The following is a 22,573-nucleotide window of genomic DNA, read 5'->3' on the forward strand; positions in this document are numbered from 1 at the left end:
CAGTACATTGTTGACACGCAGACAGCGTGCAGAGAAATATAAACCTTAAGGAGAAATATAATGATGGTTTGATTTCATAAAACTAAATTTTATGGGACAGGCGTACCACCCGGTATAGGCCTATTATACGTGACTGGAACGCTCGAAGAAGTCACAACAAAGTGTGAATATATTGAGTAATTTGTGAATGGTATGCTGTTTAAAGTCAGCAGTGAATTAAGGACGTCCATACACTTGTTGAAGTTCTCACATTTCTGTACATTCGTCGCCTTTGTATGAAGGGCAGAATTTACGACATAAGTAGGTATATTGAAAATACGTATTTCAAGTCGCAAGAGTACCCAGTATCTTCAGCTCAATTGAAGCGTTTCTGGCAAAAACCACGATTGTGAAAGTATACCAAAAATGATACATTAGTATAAATGGCATAGCAGGATGCTCATCTATCTACGCACATCACATATTATTCAAAATCAGCCACAGTCACCGAATTAAAGGGGCATGGATAGAAAGTACTTCCGTAAAAGCGACCAATGTCAGTTGGGTTTCCAGTATTAATAACTATATTCTAATGATATTAGTTGTTTTTGCATGCAAGCCATAATATCTTCCGGCATCTTGTGTTGGGGCTATCAGTCGTCCCTACCTTTGTATTGATTGAGGAAAGAAACTGAACTCACCAGAAGTGCCAAATGACTGGAATTAATTAAATTTTTGGCCGCAGCAGACCATCTCCATTTGATGTCACAGTTGTGACCCAGGACATGCTTTATGATTTAGAACTTCCAGTAGCTCCTTAAAGAGATTACATACATTCCTGCAGAAGTCAAAAGGTAGACCACTCTACACGCCTGCAAAAGAGACCAGAATGTATTGCTCATGGTGATACTAATGTAGATGAAGATGACAGTGATGGATGCACCGAGTGAATACATTCCAGTTAACTGCGATATTAGTGTGTTATTAATCCGTTTTCAATACCATGCGATGTAAATGAAGTAAGAAAAACTACCAGAAGTCTATCACACAAACATAACCTATCATCAAGTTTTGTTGAATAAACTATGATGATATTGACATTCATTTAAATATATATGTACCAGGACAAATCCTGCTGTGCTAAAAGTGAACGCAAGAAGTATTTATGTTTCATGTGTGACAATTCAAGGCAAAAACAAGCAATATCAGAATGTTTATTTTTAATTTTTAAGAGGACAATTTTTAAGGTTCAACATCAAAAACTTCAACGACCTGTTTCTTTCGTATGAACAGATGTACGACAATGTTGCCTGGTTTCATTGCAACGCAGAACCACATTTAGATATTTTATTGTTTCTCCTGAATATTTAATATTCTTAACACTGGTTGTTTTTACCAGAAACCCTTACCTTGCAAATGTAATGTTATTGCAAGGACTTTACACTTCATTGGAGGGGAGTGAGAAAGTAAAACGCCTGGATACAGGACTAGCCACACATTTTATTTATTTAGTATTTACATTTATACACACGAGCGCACACACTCACATAGATTATGAGAGGCATGAAGTTAAATTAGATTAGTTTTTGAGCGTAGGAAGATGAAGAATGTAACGTCGTTTCCTTGAGGGTTTCCGTCGTGCCCGACCACCGCAGCCATGCAGATGTTGTCACTGAGCCAAATATCGGGTGCTGTCAGTGGGGCAGGGTTCGCTTAAGATCTCTGGGGTTCGGGTGGGGGAGGATGGGTGCGGATGTACTCAAGACCACGGAGGATCAGTTCGGGTATGGGTGGGGCCTCGGGAAGGTGGACACCTTGTGGCTGGAATCCGTTCACTCCGGCGGTGTAGGTTACAGTGATGGGGGTACCGTCAGGGGCGGTGTACGAGTATTGACCCTGGACTTCCTCAGCCTCGTTCTCCTGGCCGGGGTTGGTCAGGACTCCTGACTCTTGAGCAGCGATACCGTTCTCAGTCTCCAGGCTGAAACGAAGAGATGATAATAATAATAATAACAGTAATAATTTCAGGCAATTCAATGTCACACTGTCACAGACTGAACGCTGGAAGAGGAATAGCACAGAACTGACTATAGTTGATGTGCAGCCTCGTCAATTGGCTAGTATAAATATAAGAAACCACAGTAAACAACTTGCAGAAATCATGATGATAAGGCTAGAACTCGCCATCTCTCGAGACCAAGCTTACAGCCAAACGACTTATTTCGCGTGGCCAACTCACTCGTTAGTAATAAAAGAAGTGTAAAAAGAATGATGGCCTCACCTACCAAGTACAATATTCTGTCTTTGTATTATTTGAGTAAGTGAGAAATTGCTTGGCTTCAATTCTGTCGTTCCATCCAGTCCACCAGGTACAGCACCGTAGTAAAAAAAAAAGTAAACTCGTGTCCTCATCCCGAGGTGGTGCAGCTCTTGTCAGGCACACCCCCATTGGAGGTGAGCTGCATGTGCCATTTCAACCACATACCAGCCCTCCTGCCATTCTTAAATTTCTGGCAGTACCGCGAATCGAACTCGGGCCCCCGAGGACGGCGTCTAATAACACTAACCGTTACGCTACGGAGGCGGCCAGCACCGTAGTTAAAAGTACAGAAAACCCCTTTACTATTATAATGAGAATTAAAACCTATGTAGAAATAACACAAGGATTGTGTACCACATTGGCTAATGTTTCATTGTTAGAGAACTTAAAATATTAACTTGGAGCAAAGGAGGTAAAGGGGGTGGATTGTATTGTTCTATGATATACACAAGAAGATGAATATCCCGTCATTTTTTGGTGTTTTGGCGGGAGTGTGAGAGAGAGAGAGGGGAATGGTAAGAGGCCCGATCCATAGAGAAATTAATGTATCGATGAAGGAAAGAGACGGTCTAGTCCTCGTGATTCTACAACTCTCGAAATCAGAACAGAACTAGGACTTGAGCGAAATAGGTTGGATAGAAAAACTAAAAATGAGGAAACTAACACAACTAGTTTAAGGAAAGTCAAACTCCGCTAAAATTCTATTTGATTTTCCATTACGTTTTATATTCAGTTAATAATGATAACACTGAGGGATTGAAAGTTAATTTAATATAAGTAATACAGAAGTTAGGGGCTGCCTGGCCGAGGCAGTAAAGGCGTGCTCGGTCCGCCCGGAAGGACGTGGGTTCGAATCCCCGTCAGGAAGTCGTAACATTTAAGAAATGAGATTTCCACTTCGGGAGGTGCATATGACCCTGAGGTTTACTCAGCCTACACCAAAAATGAGTACCAGGTTAATTCCTGGGGGCAAAGGCGGCCGGGCGTAGAGCTAACCACTCTACCCCATCACGTGCCGAGGTTAACAATGGTGGAAGCCTTTACCTTCCACTCCTCCAAGCGCCTTCATGGCCTTTACGGAGGTGAGAAAAAACACTCAAGTTAGGATAACTATGTGGCCTCTTGTACCGTAGATCGTGGGATCAAATTCAGACTAGGTCTAACTACAATCGTGCATGGACAAAATTGACTTGCCGTAGGAATTCGTTTTGAACATTGTTGTCAAGGCACTGAGGGCGTTCAAAAGCTGGTGATTGTGTGGCTTGTGACAATTATATTAAAGGAAAATGAACTTGTAAAGAATGTAATAATGAAACATGCTTTGTTATGAAGATATTTGGAAGAAAGGAAAAGAGAATAAACGTAACTCTAATTTGAAAAGTGGTACGAGGGCTGGAACGGGATTCACTCAGCCTCGGAAGGTCAACTGAGTAGAGGTGGGTTCAATTTTCACCCCAGCCATCCCGGAAGCGGTTTTCCGTTGTTTCCCACTTCTCCTCCAGGCAAATGCGGGGATGGTACCTAACTAATACCACGGCCACTTCCTTCCCTCTTCCTTGTCTGTCCCTTCCAATCTTCCCATCTCCCCCGCAAGACCCCTGTTCAGCATAGCAGGTGAGGCCGCCTGGGCGAGGTACTTGTCATTCCCCCAGTTGTATCCCCCGATCCTGGGTCTGAAGCTCTAGGACACTCCCCTTGAGACGGTAGGTATGGGATCCCACGCTGAGACCGTGTGAAAAACCGACCCTGGAGGGTAAACAAATAAAGAGGAAGAAGTGTATAATTAAAGTACTGGGTATGGAGACTTCTAATAACATCGCCTTCTAGTTAACGGGATACTCGTTCGTATGAATGAGGTATAAGTGCAGGCCTGCCAGGCTTATTCCTTACATTGCTTTCGCAGCATTTTGCATTGTTCTATGGTGTTAAAAATGCTCCTCAGCGTTTTCTGAGTCACTTACCTGTACTGGTATGAGCCATCGTGCTTCACATCCTGGGTCTGCTTGATGATAACCCAGCGCTCAGACTCACGAGGTACAGCAGGGACTGGGTTTTTGCGGATGGGGACTGGAAGGGGTGCTGGTGTGGGTGCAGCTGAGAATATGGCGGATGGTCTAGGAGTTTGGACAGCGACCAGTTTGGGAGCCTGGGGCTGCAGCTGTACGCTGATTGGATTGTATGGCTTGAACTGGGGCCTTGCTTCGACCACGAACAGCGCGGCGGCCGCCAACAACTGGAAATAAACACATCATTACATGCCGCATATCTTCTGAGACTACAAGAGCACGCTGGAAAAATGAACATATAAGCCTTTAACTGAACACATCACTTTACACCATGTAGGGGAAAATCCGATACCACTTAATAACAAACGGACCATAATTGCCCTGGAGGTTATTGATTTTTATTGATTGAGGTTTATATCTACAATATAATTGACAACATTTCACTCCTAATTAAATTTCTTTTACTTTGGTAATATTTTTCTGTAATCAGGTGATTGAATACGGAGCGCCTGCACTTTCATATCTTGTTTTTTTTTTTTTTTTTTTTTTTTTTTACGTGAAACTCAAGAACCAATTGTAATTCGTACCTGGCCAGAGAGAAGGCGTTGCTTTCTAAGTGGCCCGCCCCTTGCCCACAGGTAGGGAAATGAAAACTTTTAGATTATGGTGATGGTTCGTGTATCTCTAAATGGCAATACTTGCTCTACATCAGTGTAACTTTAGCACTCTAAGATTCAAAGGATCTATTTCTCTCAGGGCTTCCCTTTGACTTGTAATTATCTGATTTGGGGTAATTTTATAAGTTTAGAGTATTTTCGAAAGTGATATGAAAGGCGGATTTTTTCAGACAATCAGAGAAGTAGAAATATAATCAAATTCATAATGTTTAATACCTACTCTACAAGAGTGCTAACGAATTAAGAAACAACATATACAAGCTAAAATAGGACAGGAGAATGTTGACTGACTGACAGAAAAGTATCACATAACAGACCAGATATCGTTCTATTGGGCCGATGACCTTCGATGTTAGGCCCCTTAAAACAACAAGCAACAAGAGATATCATTCTATTGGACCACAATGCCAGTTACGTTAGGCTGACATATTTTACAGTATCCTGTAGCTGAAATACTCAGTCAACTGCTCAAATAATATGTTCAGGATCAGTGGTGAAAGGGGCAAGCAACCACAGGACCAGTTGTGATTGGAGCAACAGGACTAGTGCATCACAATCTGAAGAAGAGCTTGAAGAAACTTCGTCACCTCATCTAATTAGTGAGAGTAGTGCAAGTTCCTTACTGACGTTTAACGAGAATTCAGAAAATAGTCTATTGTTTCATTTAAGTATGACTGTGTTTGATGAGAATTTATCTGTGCAGTTATGCTAATAATAATAATAACGGAATATATTTCCGTATTTTCTTTAAATAGACGTCCTGACTCTTAACTGATTGATTATTATTTACTTGTAGAATGCAAACCGCTATTTTACATGAGTGCCAATGTTGTGATCATAGCCACGGGAGCCCCCGTTTTACTTGGAATACGAACCACAGTGACGAAATTTTAATTATTTCAAAACTCCCTCACAGTTTGCCTGAATTCGAACCGTGACCACCATGATGAGAAGCCCGATCCTCGGCTAACACGCACTGTAATCTTTCCTCTCATGGAAATTTAGATCTTCAACTTCAAACCAACCACTTGATGAAACTACTATATTATTATGCTTGTAAGCCTTTTATGGAACAATAAGGCGTGGCACAATGGTGTATTCGTATTCCACTCCCATGATGAGCGTCCCTGTTCGAAACCCAGTGAATTCGACTGGGATTTTCTTTCGAACTAATGTTCGGTAGTAAGAGAATCACCCGGATTTAAATCCCAGTCCAAATCTTGAATTGAGTCTCGATGATCCGCCGATATCATACAAACGTGTGAAGGCGGCTTTGAATGGAAAAATCGTGCGATCTTTCCATAATGGTAGCCCATATACAGATTTACAGTTCTTTACAATTTTTATGTGATTGTTGATATTGTGATCGTAGCAAAGGGACCTCCAGTATTACATAGAATAGGAACCAAAAGTACATTGCTAATTTTGAAACTCCCACATACCTTATTTAGGATTCGAATCGCAGTTACCTTTGTGAGAAAAATCACTAAATTGGGAACAATGGCAACAAGATTACAAAATTACAGGTTATAACTTCGGAAATAACGGATTTTTCAGAAATCATTCATTTCATTTGCTTTAATATATCCAGTTTTAGGAAATAATTTCAACACAGAAAGAGATGCACAACTTATGAATTGTTACTACATCGTACTTTCTCTCTAACTTGCAAGTAATTTTGAAATTTACCAATAATTTTCTCTCGTTTGTACATGACGGCATGGTTATAAAATTCTTCAACTGGCCATTACATCCTTTGGACACCGGCCTATGTAGAGACACACACATATTATAGAGACGTCCGGCTCCATGGCTAAATGGTTAGCGTGCTGGCCTTTGGCCACAGGGGTCCCGGGTTCGATTCCCGGCAGGGTCGGGAATTTTAACCTTAATTGGTTAATTTCACCGGCACGGGGGCTGGTTGTTTGTGGCGTCTTCATCATCATTTCATCCTCATCATGACGCGCAGGTCGCCTACGGGCATCAAATCAAAAAAGACCTGCATCTGGCGAGCCGAACTTGTCCTCCGACACTCCCGGCACTAAAAGCCATACGCCATTTCATTATAGAGATACCAACCGTGATCGATGATGAAATCAGCGATGATTTAGATATGAAAGAATATACTTGTTGAGCATTTTTATGTGGCGTGTCAACACGAATAACTTGAAACATTACTCACAAGACATTTGAAGTGGAAATTTATGGACTATTTATACATGTCAGAGTACAAGCTGCTTATAATGTCATGCAAATGTCGTATCTCCACGGAAATATATGCTACTTAGGCCCACTAAGGCGTGGTATCATAACACCGCTGTTGATTCGTCAACTGTACCTCCCCACTCCACTCTAAAATTCCCTGACATCTGACTGTAGAACCATGGTAAGTGAAAATATATGTGTCCTTATGTCTCACTCTATCTCACTAAGATTATAATAAGTCAGAATACCTGTTTTCTAAGCGCATGTATCTGTAAAATATATAGGCCTATAATTATTCCACTGATGTAAATGCAATGGTGGGAATCTAGACACTATGATGAGATGGAGATCAAGGAGTTAGTGTCAATACGCTTTTAAACTAATGAATTGTCTCATGTTTTATTGGAAATTGGGTGAAAAGTAAACTTTTAAAATCATCGGATGTCTAAGAAACTGTTTAGAATTGTATGTCGCATGCGAAATTAAGAATAAAATTTCCATGACAAATTACATATTTTGATTATAGAACCTCCTTCTATTCAGCATTCATCTGAAAATCTCTGTTAAGTAACTATGTGCCTACACAGTCCTCTATTTACAACTAGCTATAATAATAATAATAATAATAATAATAATAATAATAATAATAATAATAATAATAATAATAATAATAATAATAATAATTTCGTGTGGCTATTTCTAGTCGAGTGCAGCCCTTGTAAGGCAGACCCTCCCATGAGTGTGGGCGGCATCTGCCATGTGTAGGTAACTGCGTGTTATTGTGGTGTAGGATAGTGTTATGTGTGGTGTATGAGTTGCAGGGATGTTGGGGACAGCGCAAACACCCAGCCCCCGAGCCAATCGAATTAACCAATGAAGGTTAAAATCCCCGACCCGGCCGGGAATCGAACCTAGGATCCTCTGAACCGAAGGCCAGTACACTGTCCATTCAGCCAACGAGTCGGACTGCAACTAGTTCTATAGCGTCTATAGCATTTATCTAACGATCGTCGTCTTGATCTTCCTCGCCTCCTCTCACCCTCCTTGATAGTGTTCCTTGTTTTCCAACGTAACCTACGCTCCTCCATTTCCCTCACATGACCACACCATCTCTCAGATTTTTTTAAGCTTGAGCAATTAAGGTAAAGGTAAGGGTTATTCTGCCCGAAGGCAGGTCCGGACCTCCGCAGAGGTGTTCCTGAGCCGGAGTTTACGTGCGGTAGGGTGGCCAGTTCCTTTCCGCTCCTCCATTCCCTTACCCCCCACCAACAGCGCGTGGCAACCCATCCAACTCCTGACCACGCCCAATGTTGCTTTGCTTAACTTCGGAGATCTCACGGGACCCGGTGTTTCAACACGGCTACGGCCGTTGGCGCTTGAGAAATCAATTGATATAAATTTGAAACCCGACAACTGAAGTAAAAGGCGAGCTAATCGTACCTTCGTAAAACATTATTTAGCTAATAAGATTATTATAACGTGGTCATTGTGGTTGTTATAAGTTCGATGCCAACAAAATAATATGTAATTATTGCTCACTGTTTAGTATTCATGAACCTATGAGAGTGTCGTAGTCTTTATTGTACAACCGGCTACGCAGTAACAACTAAATCATTTAATACGCAATAATAAGCAATTAAATTTATTGTCATTTACAAATTACAGCGAAATGTTATCATGGAAGTGTGAACATCATCCTCGGAAATCATATCTCTGCACTTTATTTATCAATTCCAGCCACTCCAAGACAACATATTATGAACGTAGCGTCATTATACTGCGCAACTTCCATCAGTAGCAGGGAATATTATTATACTTTTATTGAAAAGCACATAAATGTAGATAAGAGAATGGCACAGAGTCTTCCCCTGGCTAAGTGGTTAAGCCGGTAAAACGCTGTCCTCCTGAGACTAAGTTGTTCAATCCCGTTTCAGTCCGGAAAGGTGCTCAAAAACGTGTGCTTTATGTCGGTAGATTTACCGGCAGGTGCAATAAGTCGTGCAGGGCAATCGTCCGGCACCCTGGCCTCTCCGAATACCGTAAAATAATTTTGTTTAGTGGCACTTAAGACCTAATAGGATTAAAGGACTCACGGTATGATATTGAAGGGCTTGCCATTTCTATGCTCGAGTTCTGCTCTAATCTAAATACCACGCTCGATAGCTGCAGTCGCTTAAGTGCGGCCAATATCCAGTATTCTGGAGATAGTAGGTTCGAACCCCACTGTCGACAGCCCTGAAAATGGTTTTCCGTGGTTTCCCATTTTCACAGCAGGCAAATGCTGGGGCTGTACCTTAATTAAGGCCACGGTCGCTTCCTTCCCACTCCTAGCCCTTCCCTGTCCCATCGTCGCCATAAAACCTAACTGTGTCGGTGCGACGTAAAGCAACTAGCAAAAAAAAAAAAAAAAAAAAAATCTAATCTAAATGTTCAATATAACAAGAAATATTAATTTGCACTTAACTATTTGAACATTTTTTTTTTTTGCTATGGGCTTTACGTCGCACCGACACAGATAGGTCTTATGGCGACGATGGGATAGGAAAGGCCTAGGAGTTGGAAGGAAGCGGCCGTGGCCTTAATTAAGGTACAGCTCCAGCATTTGCCTGGTGTGAAAATGGGAAACCACGGAAAACCATTTTCAGGGCTGCCGATAGTGGGATTCGAACCTACTATCTCCCGGATGCAAGCTCACAGCCGCGCGCCTCTACGCGCACGGCCAACTCGCCCGGTATTTGAACATTTATTAAATGTAATACTTTTATAGCAATGTATTGATTTTTAAATCAAATTTAGATGGACACCAGAGCGAAATTGTATTTACTAGAATCAACTACACCGGGTGAGTTGGCCGTGCGGTTAGGAGCGCGCAGCTGTGAACTCGCATCCGGGAGATAGTGGGTTCGAACCCCACTGTCAGCAGCCCTGAAGATGGTTTTCCGTGGTTACCCATTTTTACACCAGGCAAATGCTGAGGGATGTACCTTAATAAAGGCCACGGCCGCTTCCTTCCCATTCCTAAGCCTTCCCTGTCACATCGTCGCCATAAGACCTATCTGTATCCGTGCGACGTAAAACAACTAGGTGGCTGAAGATCCGGAATATTGCCTGTCAAGAGGTGACTTTTGTATATATTAACGTAATTCACGTTAAGGTTAATTGTCATTTGTTTAATATTCAAACTGTGATTTCCAATAGATATCTGTAGCAAAGATCCACTACTTACCAGAATCCTCATGATGTAGCGAAGAGAAGACTAGTCCTTATGCTCAGAAGGCAAGTGGAGGTGAAGTGTGTCTCGATCTTGCAGAAGATGTGCTATATATACCCCCAGATCAACCCTCCGCGATGACCACTCCTCCCATCAGTAACCTTAATCTCACAACCAGTTTATGGATCTATGGCTGCTTTTTTCTTTCAAATGATAGCATGCAAATAAATTAGAGACGAGGGAATGATTTAGTAAGTACGACATTCCACTGGTTCTGTTGTCATATTTGTCCATGCCACTCCAAGTTGGCAAATGGGAAGAAAGGTTATGATCTTGAAAATGAAGTCGTGGGAGAATTCTGTCCGCGCACACCTTAACATTTGATTTTTATTTGTTTTGAAATGTCTTGTTTTGACGCGCGCGGAGTGGAGGGGGGAATATGCTGAAGGAATGCAGAAAGTGGCACTCACATATTCTGGATTAGGTCATCTTAGAATTAGTACGTAACAACTGGAACTGTAATTTAAGAAATATTCTTTGAATTTCAATGGTATTATCTGTTGTGTGGTCGTCGTTGAGGGGTTAGTCTTTTGTAATTCTATCATTAACGGCATCTACCAGGGATAATTGTTAGTATGAGTAGTAAAATTAGTCATTTAGATCAATTTTATTCTTAATAAATTTTGGAGGCTAGGGACATTGGAGGCCACTACATTTCGTTTTCTTCCATCGTGGCGATATTAGTCCTTTTACAACCAGATGACCTTCCTGACACCAAGCCTATGTGGACGGATGTTCTCACTATTGCGTGTTACTGTGGTGGTTGTTAGTTTTCTGTGCTGTAATTAAATGAGGAGTAGTAGATCGATAGTAGTAGTCTCCGAATAGGAGGAATTAAATTCTCGACCGGACCGCAAACGAACCACGGGTCCTCTGTTCCTAAGACCAATAAGATGACCATTCAACTAAGGAGGAGCCAGATAAATAAGCGACCGTATAGCCCACTGTTCAACACGGCTATTCCTGCAGTTGAACTCCATGTTTCGAGAAATTCTGTTTAGCCGTTTTCGCATGATACCATAACAAACGAACAAACAAACTGACTGACAAAAAATGAACTAAACTGACTTTCGACTTTTGTTTACCTAATCCGAGATATAATGAGTGAGTTGGCCTAGCTGTGAGCTTGCATTCGGGAGATGGTAGGTTTGAATCCCACTGTCGGCAACCCTGAAGGTAGGTTTCTGTTTACATACCCGGCAAATGCCAAGGCGGAACCTTAACTCCCCCTCTCTGCTCAACAGAAATCACAGTACAATTATAATAAAATAATAATAATAGTAATAATAATTACGTCGCACAATTCGTGGTTAAATATTATCTTTTTTTAAGACCACGGCCGCTACTTTCCCAATTCCAGTCCTTTCCCATGAAGAAGAAGAAGAAGAAGAAGAAGATGATGATGTTGATAGGGGACGATAACTAGCTGTTAGGTCCCTTTAAACAACAATCATTATCATCATCATCATGACGATGATTATTGAAGCAAACGTCAGACCGTCGCTGATTACTTAATTTCAAACAGTCGAAGTTTGATAACCATTACATATTTCCTGAGTAAGCAGATAAGATACCCCTCCACGTGAGAATATACTTTGTTATTCCTCATTTTGTATTAATTGAATCATACAACCAACTTTCTTCCTTTCTCATTATAGGCCATACTATAAAATGAAAATACCTCTATATTTTTACATACCGAATAATTTGTCAAATCGAACAAGTTCACCATGCGGTTAGGGGCGCGCAACTGTGAGCTTTCATTCAGGAGATAGTGGGTTCGAACCCCACTGTCGGCAGCCCAAATGTTGGTTTTCAGTAGTTTCCCATTTTCACACCAGAGAATTGCTGGAGCTGTACCTTAATCAAGATCACGGACGCTTCCTTCCAACTCCTAGACTTTTCCTATTTCATAGTCGCCATAAGACCAATCTTTGTCGTTGCCACGTGTGCAAATTGAAAAAAAAAATTATATTTTGTGAAGTCGGTTAGTGTATTTTGACAGACATTGCCACGTTAAACGGCAATTAAACATGTTCTATGTATTTTTGACGCAAAATTATTGTCTTATCACTTGCACTATGTCTGTGGTGAGATTATTTACCAAAAGAATAGACAGTGTATTCTTTAAATGCATTAGTTTGTGTTCTCATATATATATAGGTATTCGAGCTGAGTGATTATGGCGATAGAGCGCTGAATTACTATGGCCAAGTTTATGGGTTCGATCCCAGCTCGGTCTGGCGACATTTGAAGCTCTGAAATAAGTTAGCTTCATGTCGGTGGATTTACTTGCACGAAGAATAACTTCTGTGGGACAAAATTCCGGTAGCGAGGCGTCTCCAAGTAGGGCCTACCATAGAAGTACCCAGTGGGATTTAAATCCCGGTAACATATCATAAATGTATTGATGTTAGAGGTTTATTGATTTGTCGGGCCTTAAGTAAAGTTAATGATGTTGATAATGGTGATTACCGGGCGAGTTGGCCGTGCGCGTAGAGGCGTGAGGCTGTGAGCTTGCATCCGGGAGATCGTGGGTTCGAATCCCACTGTCGGCAGCCCTGAAGATGGTTTTCCGTGGTTTCCCATTTTCACACCAGGCAAATTCTGGGGCTGTACCTTAATTAAAGCCACGGCCACTTCCTTCCAACTCCTAGGCCTTTCCTATCCCATCGTCGCCATAAGACCTATCTGTGTCGGTGCGACGTAAAGCCCGTAGCAAAAAAAAAATAATGGTGACAATGTCGAACAAATTAATAATAATAATAATAATAATAATAATAATAATAATCATAGTCATAAAATCACGAGCACCGGGCGAGTTGGCCGTGCGGTTAGGAGCGCGCAGCGTTGAGCTCGCATCCGGGAGATAGTGGGTTCGAATCCCACTTTCAGCAACCCTGAAGATGGTTTTCTGTGATTTCCCATTTTCACACCAGGCAAATGCTGGGGCTGTACCTTAATTAAGGCCACGGCCGCTTCCTCCCCATTCCTAGGTCTTTCCCGTCCCATCGTCGTCATAAGACCTATCTGTGTCGGTGCGACGTAAAGCAAAATAGCAAAAAAAAAAAAAAAAAAAGTAGTAATGAGTTTGTCTACCGTCCCTATAATTATTGATGGTCTTAATAGAGCTGGTTACTAAAATTCACCTCAAGTGGATTGACCACGTGCCAAATGTAATTCAGATCTGAGTTTACTTTCGGGAGGTAGTGGATACGAACCTTCTCGTAGGCAGCCCTGAATTTAGTTTTACACGCTTCCCTATTTTCACACCATGTAATTAAAGGGCATATGACGCAATTGAGCCAATGACCACGTCCTTCTCAGTCCTTGCTTTTTTCTACGATGCTAAAGAGCTTTATACGTTAGTGCGACGTCACTCATTATTATTATTCCTGAAATTTCCCCTATTTATTGGGGTCGGTAGTTGATACGGATTTGGAGCAGTTTTGCAGCCATTTGCATTTCCTGATCCCGACATAGGTGGAGGGATGTATTAATTATTGTGTGTTTCCTTGGTGGTTCATAGCATTGTGAATTGTGTCTATATGAATGAAGTGTATTAAGACAAACAAATACCCAGTCTCCGAGTGAGAGGAATTAAAGATACGCAGTTAAAAATTTTAACCCGTCCAGGAATCGAACTGGAGGCTAGGGCAGGCTGGCTCCTTAAATGAATAATCAGTGACGTAACGTAATTATTTAAAGACAGCTTTTACACAGGAAGAAAGTATTCTTAACGCACCATGAAATATAGGTTTAATGACCTCTTATAGTTGTGTGGTTAGCTCCGTAGCTTTCCTCTAGACGCCCAAGATTTGAATCTATGTATCCTAAGGTGCTATATGTACAGATGAATGTTCCGATCTTCTCACCTGATCTCATGCATTCAATACCGGGCGAGTTGGCCGTGCGGTCAGGGGCACGCGGCTGTGAGCTTGCATCCGGGAGATAGTGGGTTCGAATCCGAATGTCGGCAGCCCTGAAGATGGTTTTCCGTGGTTTCCCATTTTCACACCAGGCAAATGGGGCTGTACCTTAATTAAGGCCACGGCCGCTTCCTGCCAACTCCTAGGCCTTTCCTCTCCATCGTCGCCATAAGACCTATCTGTGCCGGTGTGACGTAAAGCAAACAGCAAAAAAAAAAAATATATATATCTTTCATTTAAGCACAGGCATTCTGTTATATAATTCTTAAAATGTATTAAGAGGCTCATAAAGCACTGTTCAATTCGTCTCAATCACGTACGAAATTACCCAGAAACCGGCAGATTTTTTTTTAATGGGACTATACTAATTTCACCCCATTGAGCAACTAAGAATCGAGCGAAAGATTCAGTGGTGCGATTATTTTACAAATACAACGTGTACGTTTGGAGATATTACAGGGTTTCATATGTGCAGGTATTACGCAGAAAGTGATCCTCCACTCGCTATGATGCTGCGTGACTCACGGCTTGCTGATGAACATACATACCCCATCTACTTTTTGACCAAGGCCTTAATACATTTTAAGAATCTGAAAACAGAATGCCTATATCGTTAACGCATTTGAGGTGGACAATTTAGCTGAATAACCCTCTAATCTTATTTTATGCAAACTATCTCCCTTGCACGGAATTTTTTAATATGAAATCTTGTTGTGGGAAAACGCCGTATTTCCGGAATTTTTCTTCTCCATAGAAATACATTACATTTTAATACAGTATAATTCCCTATGACTGCCCACTGCAGACGTCTTACTGTTAAACTGTCATAACGTCGTGACTATTGTCAACATATACAGTGTATTCTTAAGGAATATGGACCAACTGATAAAATCAAACATATTCACCAGTTCAGTGTACCTCCTTACAGACTACGAACAACATTCAATCAATTCTTAAAGAAATTCAATATATTCAGCCCTAAGCCTAAAAGTGGTTACCCATGCATTTTCTTACTCAGTGCATGCATTCTCTTAAATTAATTTATAAATTGAATATATTGAAATTGTATAACAATATACAATTTTGTATTTGTATAAAATGGAAATGGGTAGGACACGTAGCTCGACAAGACTACAACAGGTGGACCTCTAGGATTGTTCACTGGAGACCATGGGGACACAAGAGAGGCATTGGAAGACCCCTGAAGAGATGGCTCGACGACATAAAGCTGTTGGCTGGAACACGCTGGTTCCAAGTGGCTCAAGACCGAAGACGATGGAAGCACATGGAAGAGGCCTATATCCAGCAGTGGATTGAAATAGGCTAGAAAAGAAGAAGAAGAAGATGATCATTTACGGTTTTATATTCTGGGACGATATATATTTTATATAACATATTTAATGACTGAATAAATTATATTTTGGTAAGTAAAACCGGGCAAGTTGGCCGTGCGGTTAGGAGCGCGCAGCTGTGAGCTTGCATCCGGGAGAGTGGGTTCGACAGTGGGGCCGATTCCTTTCCAGTACTAGCCCTTCCCTATCCTATCTCAGACATAAGACCTATTTGTGTCAGTGCGACGTAAATCAACTAGCAAAAGAAGTTGTTAAGGAATAGTGTTTTATAAGGACGGCGATTGGTCGAAGAAATCTCAGCGAAACAACGAAAGCAAATAAGGTGTGCTTAAACACACTTTGTTTGTGACTACCAAGAAAACCGCTATGATTGAAGTAAACATGAAATGGCGTATGGCTTTTAGTGCCGGGAGTGTCGGAGGACAAGTTCGGCTCGTCAGATGCAGGTCTATTGATTTGACTCCCGTGGGTGACCTGCGCGGCGTGATGAGAATGAAATGATGATAAAGGCAACATACAGACAGCCCGTGCCAGTGAAATTAACCAATTAAGGTTAAAATTCCCCGGGACCCCTGTGACCAAAGGCCAGCACGCTAACCATTTAGCCATGGATCCGGACATGATTGAAGTGATGAGCTAACTGAATTTTAGCTGTTTATTTCTGTGTAAAGAAAGTACTGCAATACATTTCTGAATCTACTGCGCATAAAATCTGTAAACTGTTTTTTCTTGGATCGTCTGATGGCAGACATTTATGATACAGATCTGAAAACAATTGCTCATCCAATGAAGAGGCATATACACCGACTGACAGTGACAATGCAACACCAAGGAGGAGTGGTTCGAAAGAGATGAAAGTTGGGGAAAAAACAGAGACGGCACGGAAGAATAATTGATGTTTATTTCAAACCGATATGCAGGTTACACAATGCGCACGGCATCGACTCAGTAGGATGTAGGACCACCGCGAGCGGCGATGCACGCAGAAACACGTCGAGGTACAGAGTCAATAAGAGTGCGGATGGTGTCCTGAGGGATGGTTCTCCAATCTCTGTCAACCATTTGCCACAGTTGGTCGTCCGTACGAGGCTGGGGCAGAGTTTGCAAACGGCGTCCAATGAGATCCCACACGTGTTCGATTGGTGAGAGATCCGGAGAGTACGCTGGCCACGGAAGCATCTGTACACCTCGTAGAGCCTGTTGGGAGATGCGAGCAGTGTGTGGGCGGGCATTATCCTGCTGAAACTGAGCATTGGGCAGCCCCTGAAGGTACGGGAGTGCCACCGGCCGCAGCACATGCTGCACGTAGCGGTGGGCATTTAACGTGCCTTGAATACGCACTAGAGGTGACGTGGAATCATACGCAATAGCGCCCCAAACCATGATGCCGCGTTGTCTAGCGGTAGGGCGCTCCACAGTTACTGCCGGATTTGACCTTTCTCCACGCCGACGCCACACTCGTCTGCTGTGACTATCACTGACAGAACAGAAGCGTGACTCATCGGAGAACACGACGTTCCGCCATTCCCTCATCCAAGTCGCTCTAGCCCGGCACCATGCCAGGCGTGCACGTCTATGCTGTGGAGTCAATGGTAGTCTTCTGAGCGGACGCCGGGAGTGCAGGCCTCCTTCAACCAATCGACGGGAAATTGTAATTGTTCTGGTCGATACTGGAACAGCCAGGGTGTCTTGCACATGCTGAAGAATGGCGGTTGACGTGGCGTGCGGGGCTGCCACTGCTTGGCGGCGGATGCGCCGATCCTCGCGTGCTGACGTCACTCGGGCTGCGCCTGGACCCCTCGCACGTGCCACATGTCCCTGCGCCAACCATCTTCGCCACAGGCGCTGCACCGTGGACACATCCCTATGGGTATCGGCTGCGATTTGACGAAGCGACCAACCTGCCCTTCTCAGCCCGATCACCATACCCCTCGTAAAGTCGTCTGTCTGCTGGAAATGCCTCCGTTGACGGCGGCCTGACATTCTTAACTATACACGTGTCCTGTGGCACATGACAACACGTTCTACAATGACTGTCGGCTGAGAAATCACGGTACGAAGTGGGCCATTCGCCAACGCCGTGTCCCATTTATCGTTCGCTACGTGCGCAGCACAGCGGCGCATTTCACATCATGAGCATACCTCAGTGACGTCAGTCTACCCTGCAATTGGCATAAAGTTCTGACCACTCCTTCTTGGTGTTGCATTTGCTCTGTCAGTCAGTGTATTATGGTACGCAATAGAGCAGCCCACTACTAAAATTGTAATTAAATGAGAAGAAGTAAATATTATTTATTAACATGACGATCACAGTCAATATAAAAATTGTAGTTGTTCTGAAAAAAGTGTTTTAATATGTCTCTGGTGGTATAAGTACACTATATGTTGTTAAGGAAAAGTGTTTTAGAAGGACGGCTATTGGTCGAAGAAATCTCAGCAAAACAACGAAAGCACATAAGGTGTGCTGAAACACACTTTGTTTGTGACTATCAAGAAAACCACTATGATTGAAGTAAAAATGAAATCTCATGGTCTGAGAGACAGCGTCACCATCTAAGAGGCCCGCCTCCCCCTTCAGGGGTGGAATGAAAACGTTTCAGTAGTAGTAATTCCATATTCTATTTACTGTACGCTTTGTCATTCTTGTAGGCTTTTGATGGTCGTTATCATTCTGATTGTAAGTTAGTTTTACACCAATGTGTCCATAGTTGTATCATACAATATTGTTTAATATTTTCTCAAGTGATGAAATAAATGAAAATCCACAGCCTGTTTCTAGTCATTCGACCATGTCAGGAATGGAATGAATGAAGCCCCCATCTAGCGGAGAGGATAGGTTGCGGAAGCTTGTCGTACTCCTCTGGGGCAATGATAAATGGATAACAGATGAAATGAAATGTTAATGGATAGTGTTGCTGGAATTAAAGATGACAGGGAAAGTCGGAGTATCCGGAGAAAAACATGTCCCGCATCCGCTTTGTCCATCACAAATCTCAAATGGAATAACCGGGATTTGAACCACGGCGAGAAGCCGGCCCGCTGCCGTATAAGCCACGGAGGCTTGTCTCAAGTGATACAAAACCTCATATGTTTTTGCAAAATGTGAATTGTAGTTGCGATCTATATAATCTTTATACCAGTAATATCTTTATGAAGTGATTTAAAGTGATGCTGCATAAACTCAAAATCCATTTATTTTCTTATTCACTACTTTTCGGTTGTTGTGTTATTCCAGAACGCTTTGGTGCATCCTGTACTTTATACGCATAGGACATGTAGGTCATAAATACCGGTGAGTATCGCATCCCTAGGTCACGAGGAGGAGCTTGACATTTACGTGTCTGGTCCACGAAAGGTCACCCACAATTCTTAAGAACACTGGACCAGATTTTCTGCATACCTCGTTCAGAGCAAGACGAACTCATTTGTACATTTTTGTTCATATTAATAAAGATAATTACTTTCTAGATTTCCATACCTCTTTAATATTAGATTCGATATATCTCCTATGATCTTCGCATTCCCTGGCATAATTTACCACATTCCAATATTAATCGAGGATTTAGATTTAATAACAGGAATAAGTTCATATTTCATTGGTGAATGAGATAGGTTAGAAATGATGAGTTCTTGAAAATGTGCAACTAATCACAACTTATTTTGTTTTGTTTTTGAGCGGCTCGAAGTTTGTCAAAATTATATAATTTGTAATTGATGCTCTATAAACGAACATTTTTATATCAACTTCAATTGAAATTCATTGTTTTACTTAAATATTTCAAATTGTAATCAATGATTTTACGTAGATTAATGCAATAATTTTTTGCTAGACTAATACCAAATACACTTTTTTTAATATATGTTTAACAATTTAGTTCACTGAACATATATCAAATATTCATTTCTTTTTAAAATTTGTTTTACGTTCCAGGGACACACACAGATAGGGCTTATGACGACGATGGGATAGGAAAGGGCTAGGAGGAGAAAGGAAGAGAACGTGGCGTTAAATGAGGTACAGATCCAGCGTTTTTCTGGTGTTAAAATGGGAAACTACCGAAAACCATCTTCAGGGCTGCCGACAATGGGGTTCGAACCCTCATCTTCCGAATATAATCTGATTGCTACGTGACGCAAAGAGCACAGCCACTTGCTCGATAAAATATATTTTTAACAATTCACTTCATAATTTAAACTAACAAATTCTGATTTTATACATCAGTAATCAGCTGCTCTTAATCTGTAAACGTTGATTTTTTGTTGCTTGTAATAGGCCTGATGCACTTCTAATAATAGGAAGGGGTGCAGTAGACAGATTACCTGTTCCGTATGTCACTCATAACTGTTATACAAATTGTTTCTCAGAAGTGAAATTGAACCCGTTATAGCCACACGTTCATAAATGTGTTATCCAGACTGAACAATTTATGGGTCTGCACAGATCTGGCTGATATTTTTCCTCTAGCTCAAACCTTAAGATTCACTATGGACGTTACCTTATAAACTCTCTTATTGTGTCGAATTGTGGGTTCGTGAGCGTTGCGCTTTTCTTTATGATAATTCGCGGATTGCCTTTAAAAGGTTCTTTGCTGAATAATTTGAAAATTTTTTAACTGATAGGTAAAATTGTACTTTAGATTAAGAACGTTGGTATTAAATGGAATAATTAATTGAAACATCCACAAAGATTATTTTAGTAGACATGTGAAAACGGTAATTGTTTCTGAATGAATGTTAAGCATGGACAACTGGTTGGTATAATAAGAAATGTTTTCTTATATTCACGTCCTAGTTCAGGAACGTGTACACTCGAAATCTTTAGAATCTCGTGGCCAGAAATATTCATTTCAGGCAAGAAATCAGTACAGCCTTCAGAACCATCCAGTACCTGCTTACACACTCTCTCTCTCTCATTGGTCACATCCATTAGACGCGTTAACACATGCACACATCTGAAGAGTGAGGAGTGAGGGGAGGTGGAGAAAACGAAGTACGAAGATATCTAGCATGGACGAAACACACGCGGAGGGGAATATACTTGCTTCCCCGCCTGCCCAAACGACCCACAGCCTCGAGAATGAAGGGAGAGGGCAGTAAAGGGAGGAATCACACAGCTCCTTCAGGGCAACAGACGTAATATGTATGTCAACTCACTGACGGTCAAATTCTCCAGTTTATTTGTAATCCTTGTGTGTGAAGTCTGGCTAAAATGTTAGCGGTCTCGACTAATGACTTCATTATCAAATGGCAGCGCTCTCAAACACTGTAAGAAAGAATGACCCTTATTTTCGTCAATTTAGGTCCTTTTAAATACCACTACGACTGCTAATAATAATAATAATAATAATAATAATAATAATAATAATAATAATAATAATAATAATAATAATTTTAATCCTCAAAAACCAAAGTAAAAATAACCTGGCATTAAATAATTATGATTATCAGAGACGCAAGGGCATTTGGAAAACCGTCCCTATGAAGTTATTGTCAGCGCTGATCAAACAATTAAATGCCATATATTGGAGTGGTATTACATCGTGCACACTTCATCGCAATTAAATTACAGTTAATTAGTTGTTTTCCTTGACTAGGAAAAGCTAGTACAGGCAGAATGTTCAGTCATAGAAACATCTCAATTAGTTCCCGAGAAAACTGAGTTGGGAGTGGCCTCTGAGTGCGCAACGTCGAAAGCCACACCTCCTGGAAGACGAATACATGTGACGTTGGCTTGGTTACTTCTCCTTCATCCTCAGGGTTTCCCGAAATCTTCACCCAAACGTTACTTGTTTCCTTTTCCATACGGAATTCTTGTGATTGCGATTGTACAACTGAATGGTCTAGTAAATTGCCTATGTTCATGCGGTCACATCAGTGTTGAGTACTCCGCATTCTGAACAGATAACATTCAAATCGTTACAACATAAATAATCGTGCCTAGATCTCTCGTGGGATCAGTGGTAGAGTGCCCGTCTCCGGATTACAACAGTTTGGATTTAAAAACCGCAGAGATAGTAGGATTATAGGAGGATGGAGGAAAGCTTGTTCCGCGCTTTATGTCTTAAGCTACCGGCATGTGAAAATATCCTGCTAATACACTAGGTATTTATCCGATTCAATTAATTAAAACTCAGCCATAGATCGCCCGACGTGAGTTCTGATTTCGATGTCTTCTCGTAGGGGAAACTGGTCCGTAGAAACTGACACGCAGGATGCCAAAATGTCGTCGCGGTATATGAGACCATGGTGTCATGATTATCATTAACACTGTTGCTCTTTCTTTCAAGTTTGTCTTGGTTCCATAGAACTGTTCAAGTGTTATACCTGTAGTAGTATGATCTGTTGAAGATTGTTAACAGGTAAAATAATTGTATTCATCTGACTGTATATACAGCTCACCACAAGAGTCCAGAAAAGCTACAAAATTATTACAATTTTAAATAAAAATGTCTAATATTATAGTATCGCCAAAAATTCTAAATAAGTGAAGCATTCCACACTACTGATGCAAAATATTCAGGGAGACGATATCCTACAGGAATTCTGCAGAAAAACCCAGTTTTGATAGGATACCACATACAAAATTTATTAAATTGCCTCTTGCACCTTCTATTGTGATAGTGGATTATTGTAACGATCACATAGGTATGGAAGACACGGCGCATATATATCTATCACTCTTTTCTCTTTATCAACCTCCTTTGCCTGCTGGAAGGAGTCCCTAATCCGTGCAGTTGTGTCTAGCACTTGCAGCTTTTGATTTATTTCCATGATGTCTGTTTTTCTGTTGCAACCACAGGATGAGAAGCAGTGAACCTCTTCAAAAACCTGCTA

At 41.5% G+C, this 22,573-nt stretch overlaps 1 protein-coding gene across 1 annotated transcript; it reads right to left on the reverse strand.

The window, feature by feature from the left end:
* Window positions 1-1,467: 1,467 nt before the first annotated feature.
* On the reverse strand, window positions 1,468-10,457 carry LOC136868306 (endocuticle structural glycoprotein SgAbd-2-like). Its single transcript, XM_067144766.2, has 3 exons — window positions 10,414-10,457; window positions 4,261-4,532; window positions 1,468-1,960 (listed from the first exon to the last, which is right to left on the reverse strand). Exons 1-3 carry the CDS (start codon window positions 10,423-10,425, stop codon window positions 1,693-1,695), a joined length of 552 nt encoding a protein of 183 aa, XP_067000867.1. The 5' UTR covers window positions 10,426-10,457; the 3' UTR covers window positions 1,468-1,692.
* Window positions 10,458-22,573: the final 12,116 nt, after the last annotated feature.

Source organism: Anabrus simplex, chromosome 1 (assembly GCF_040414725.1).
Source record: "Anabrus simplex isolate iqAnaSimp1 chromosome 1, ASM4041472v1, whole genome shotgun sequence".
Classification (NCBI taxonomy): Eukaryota; Metazoa; Arthropoda; class Insecta; order Orthoptera; family Tettigoniidae; genus Anabrus; species Anabrus simplex.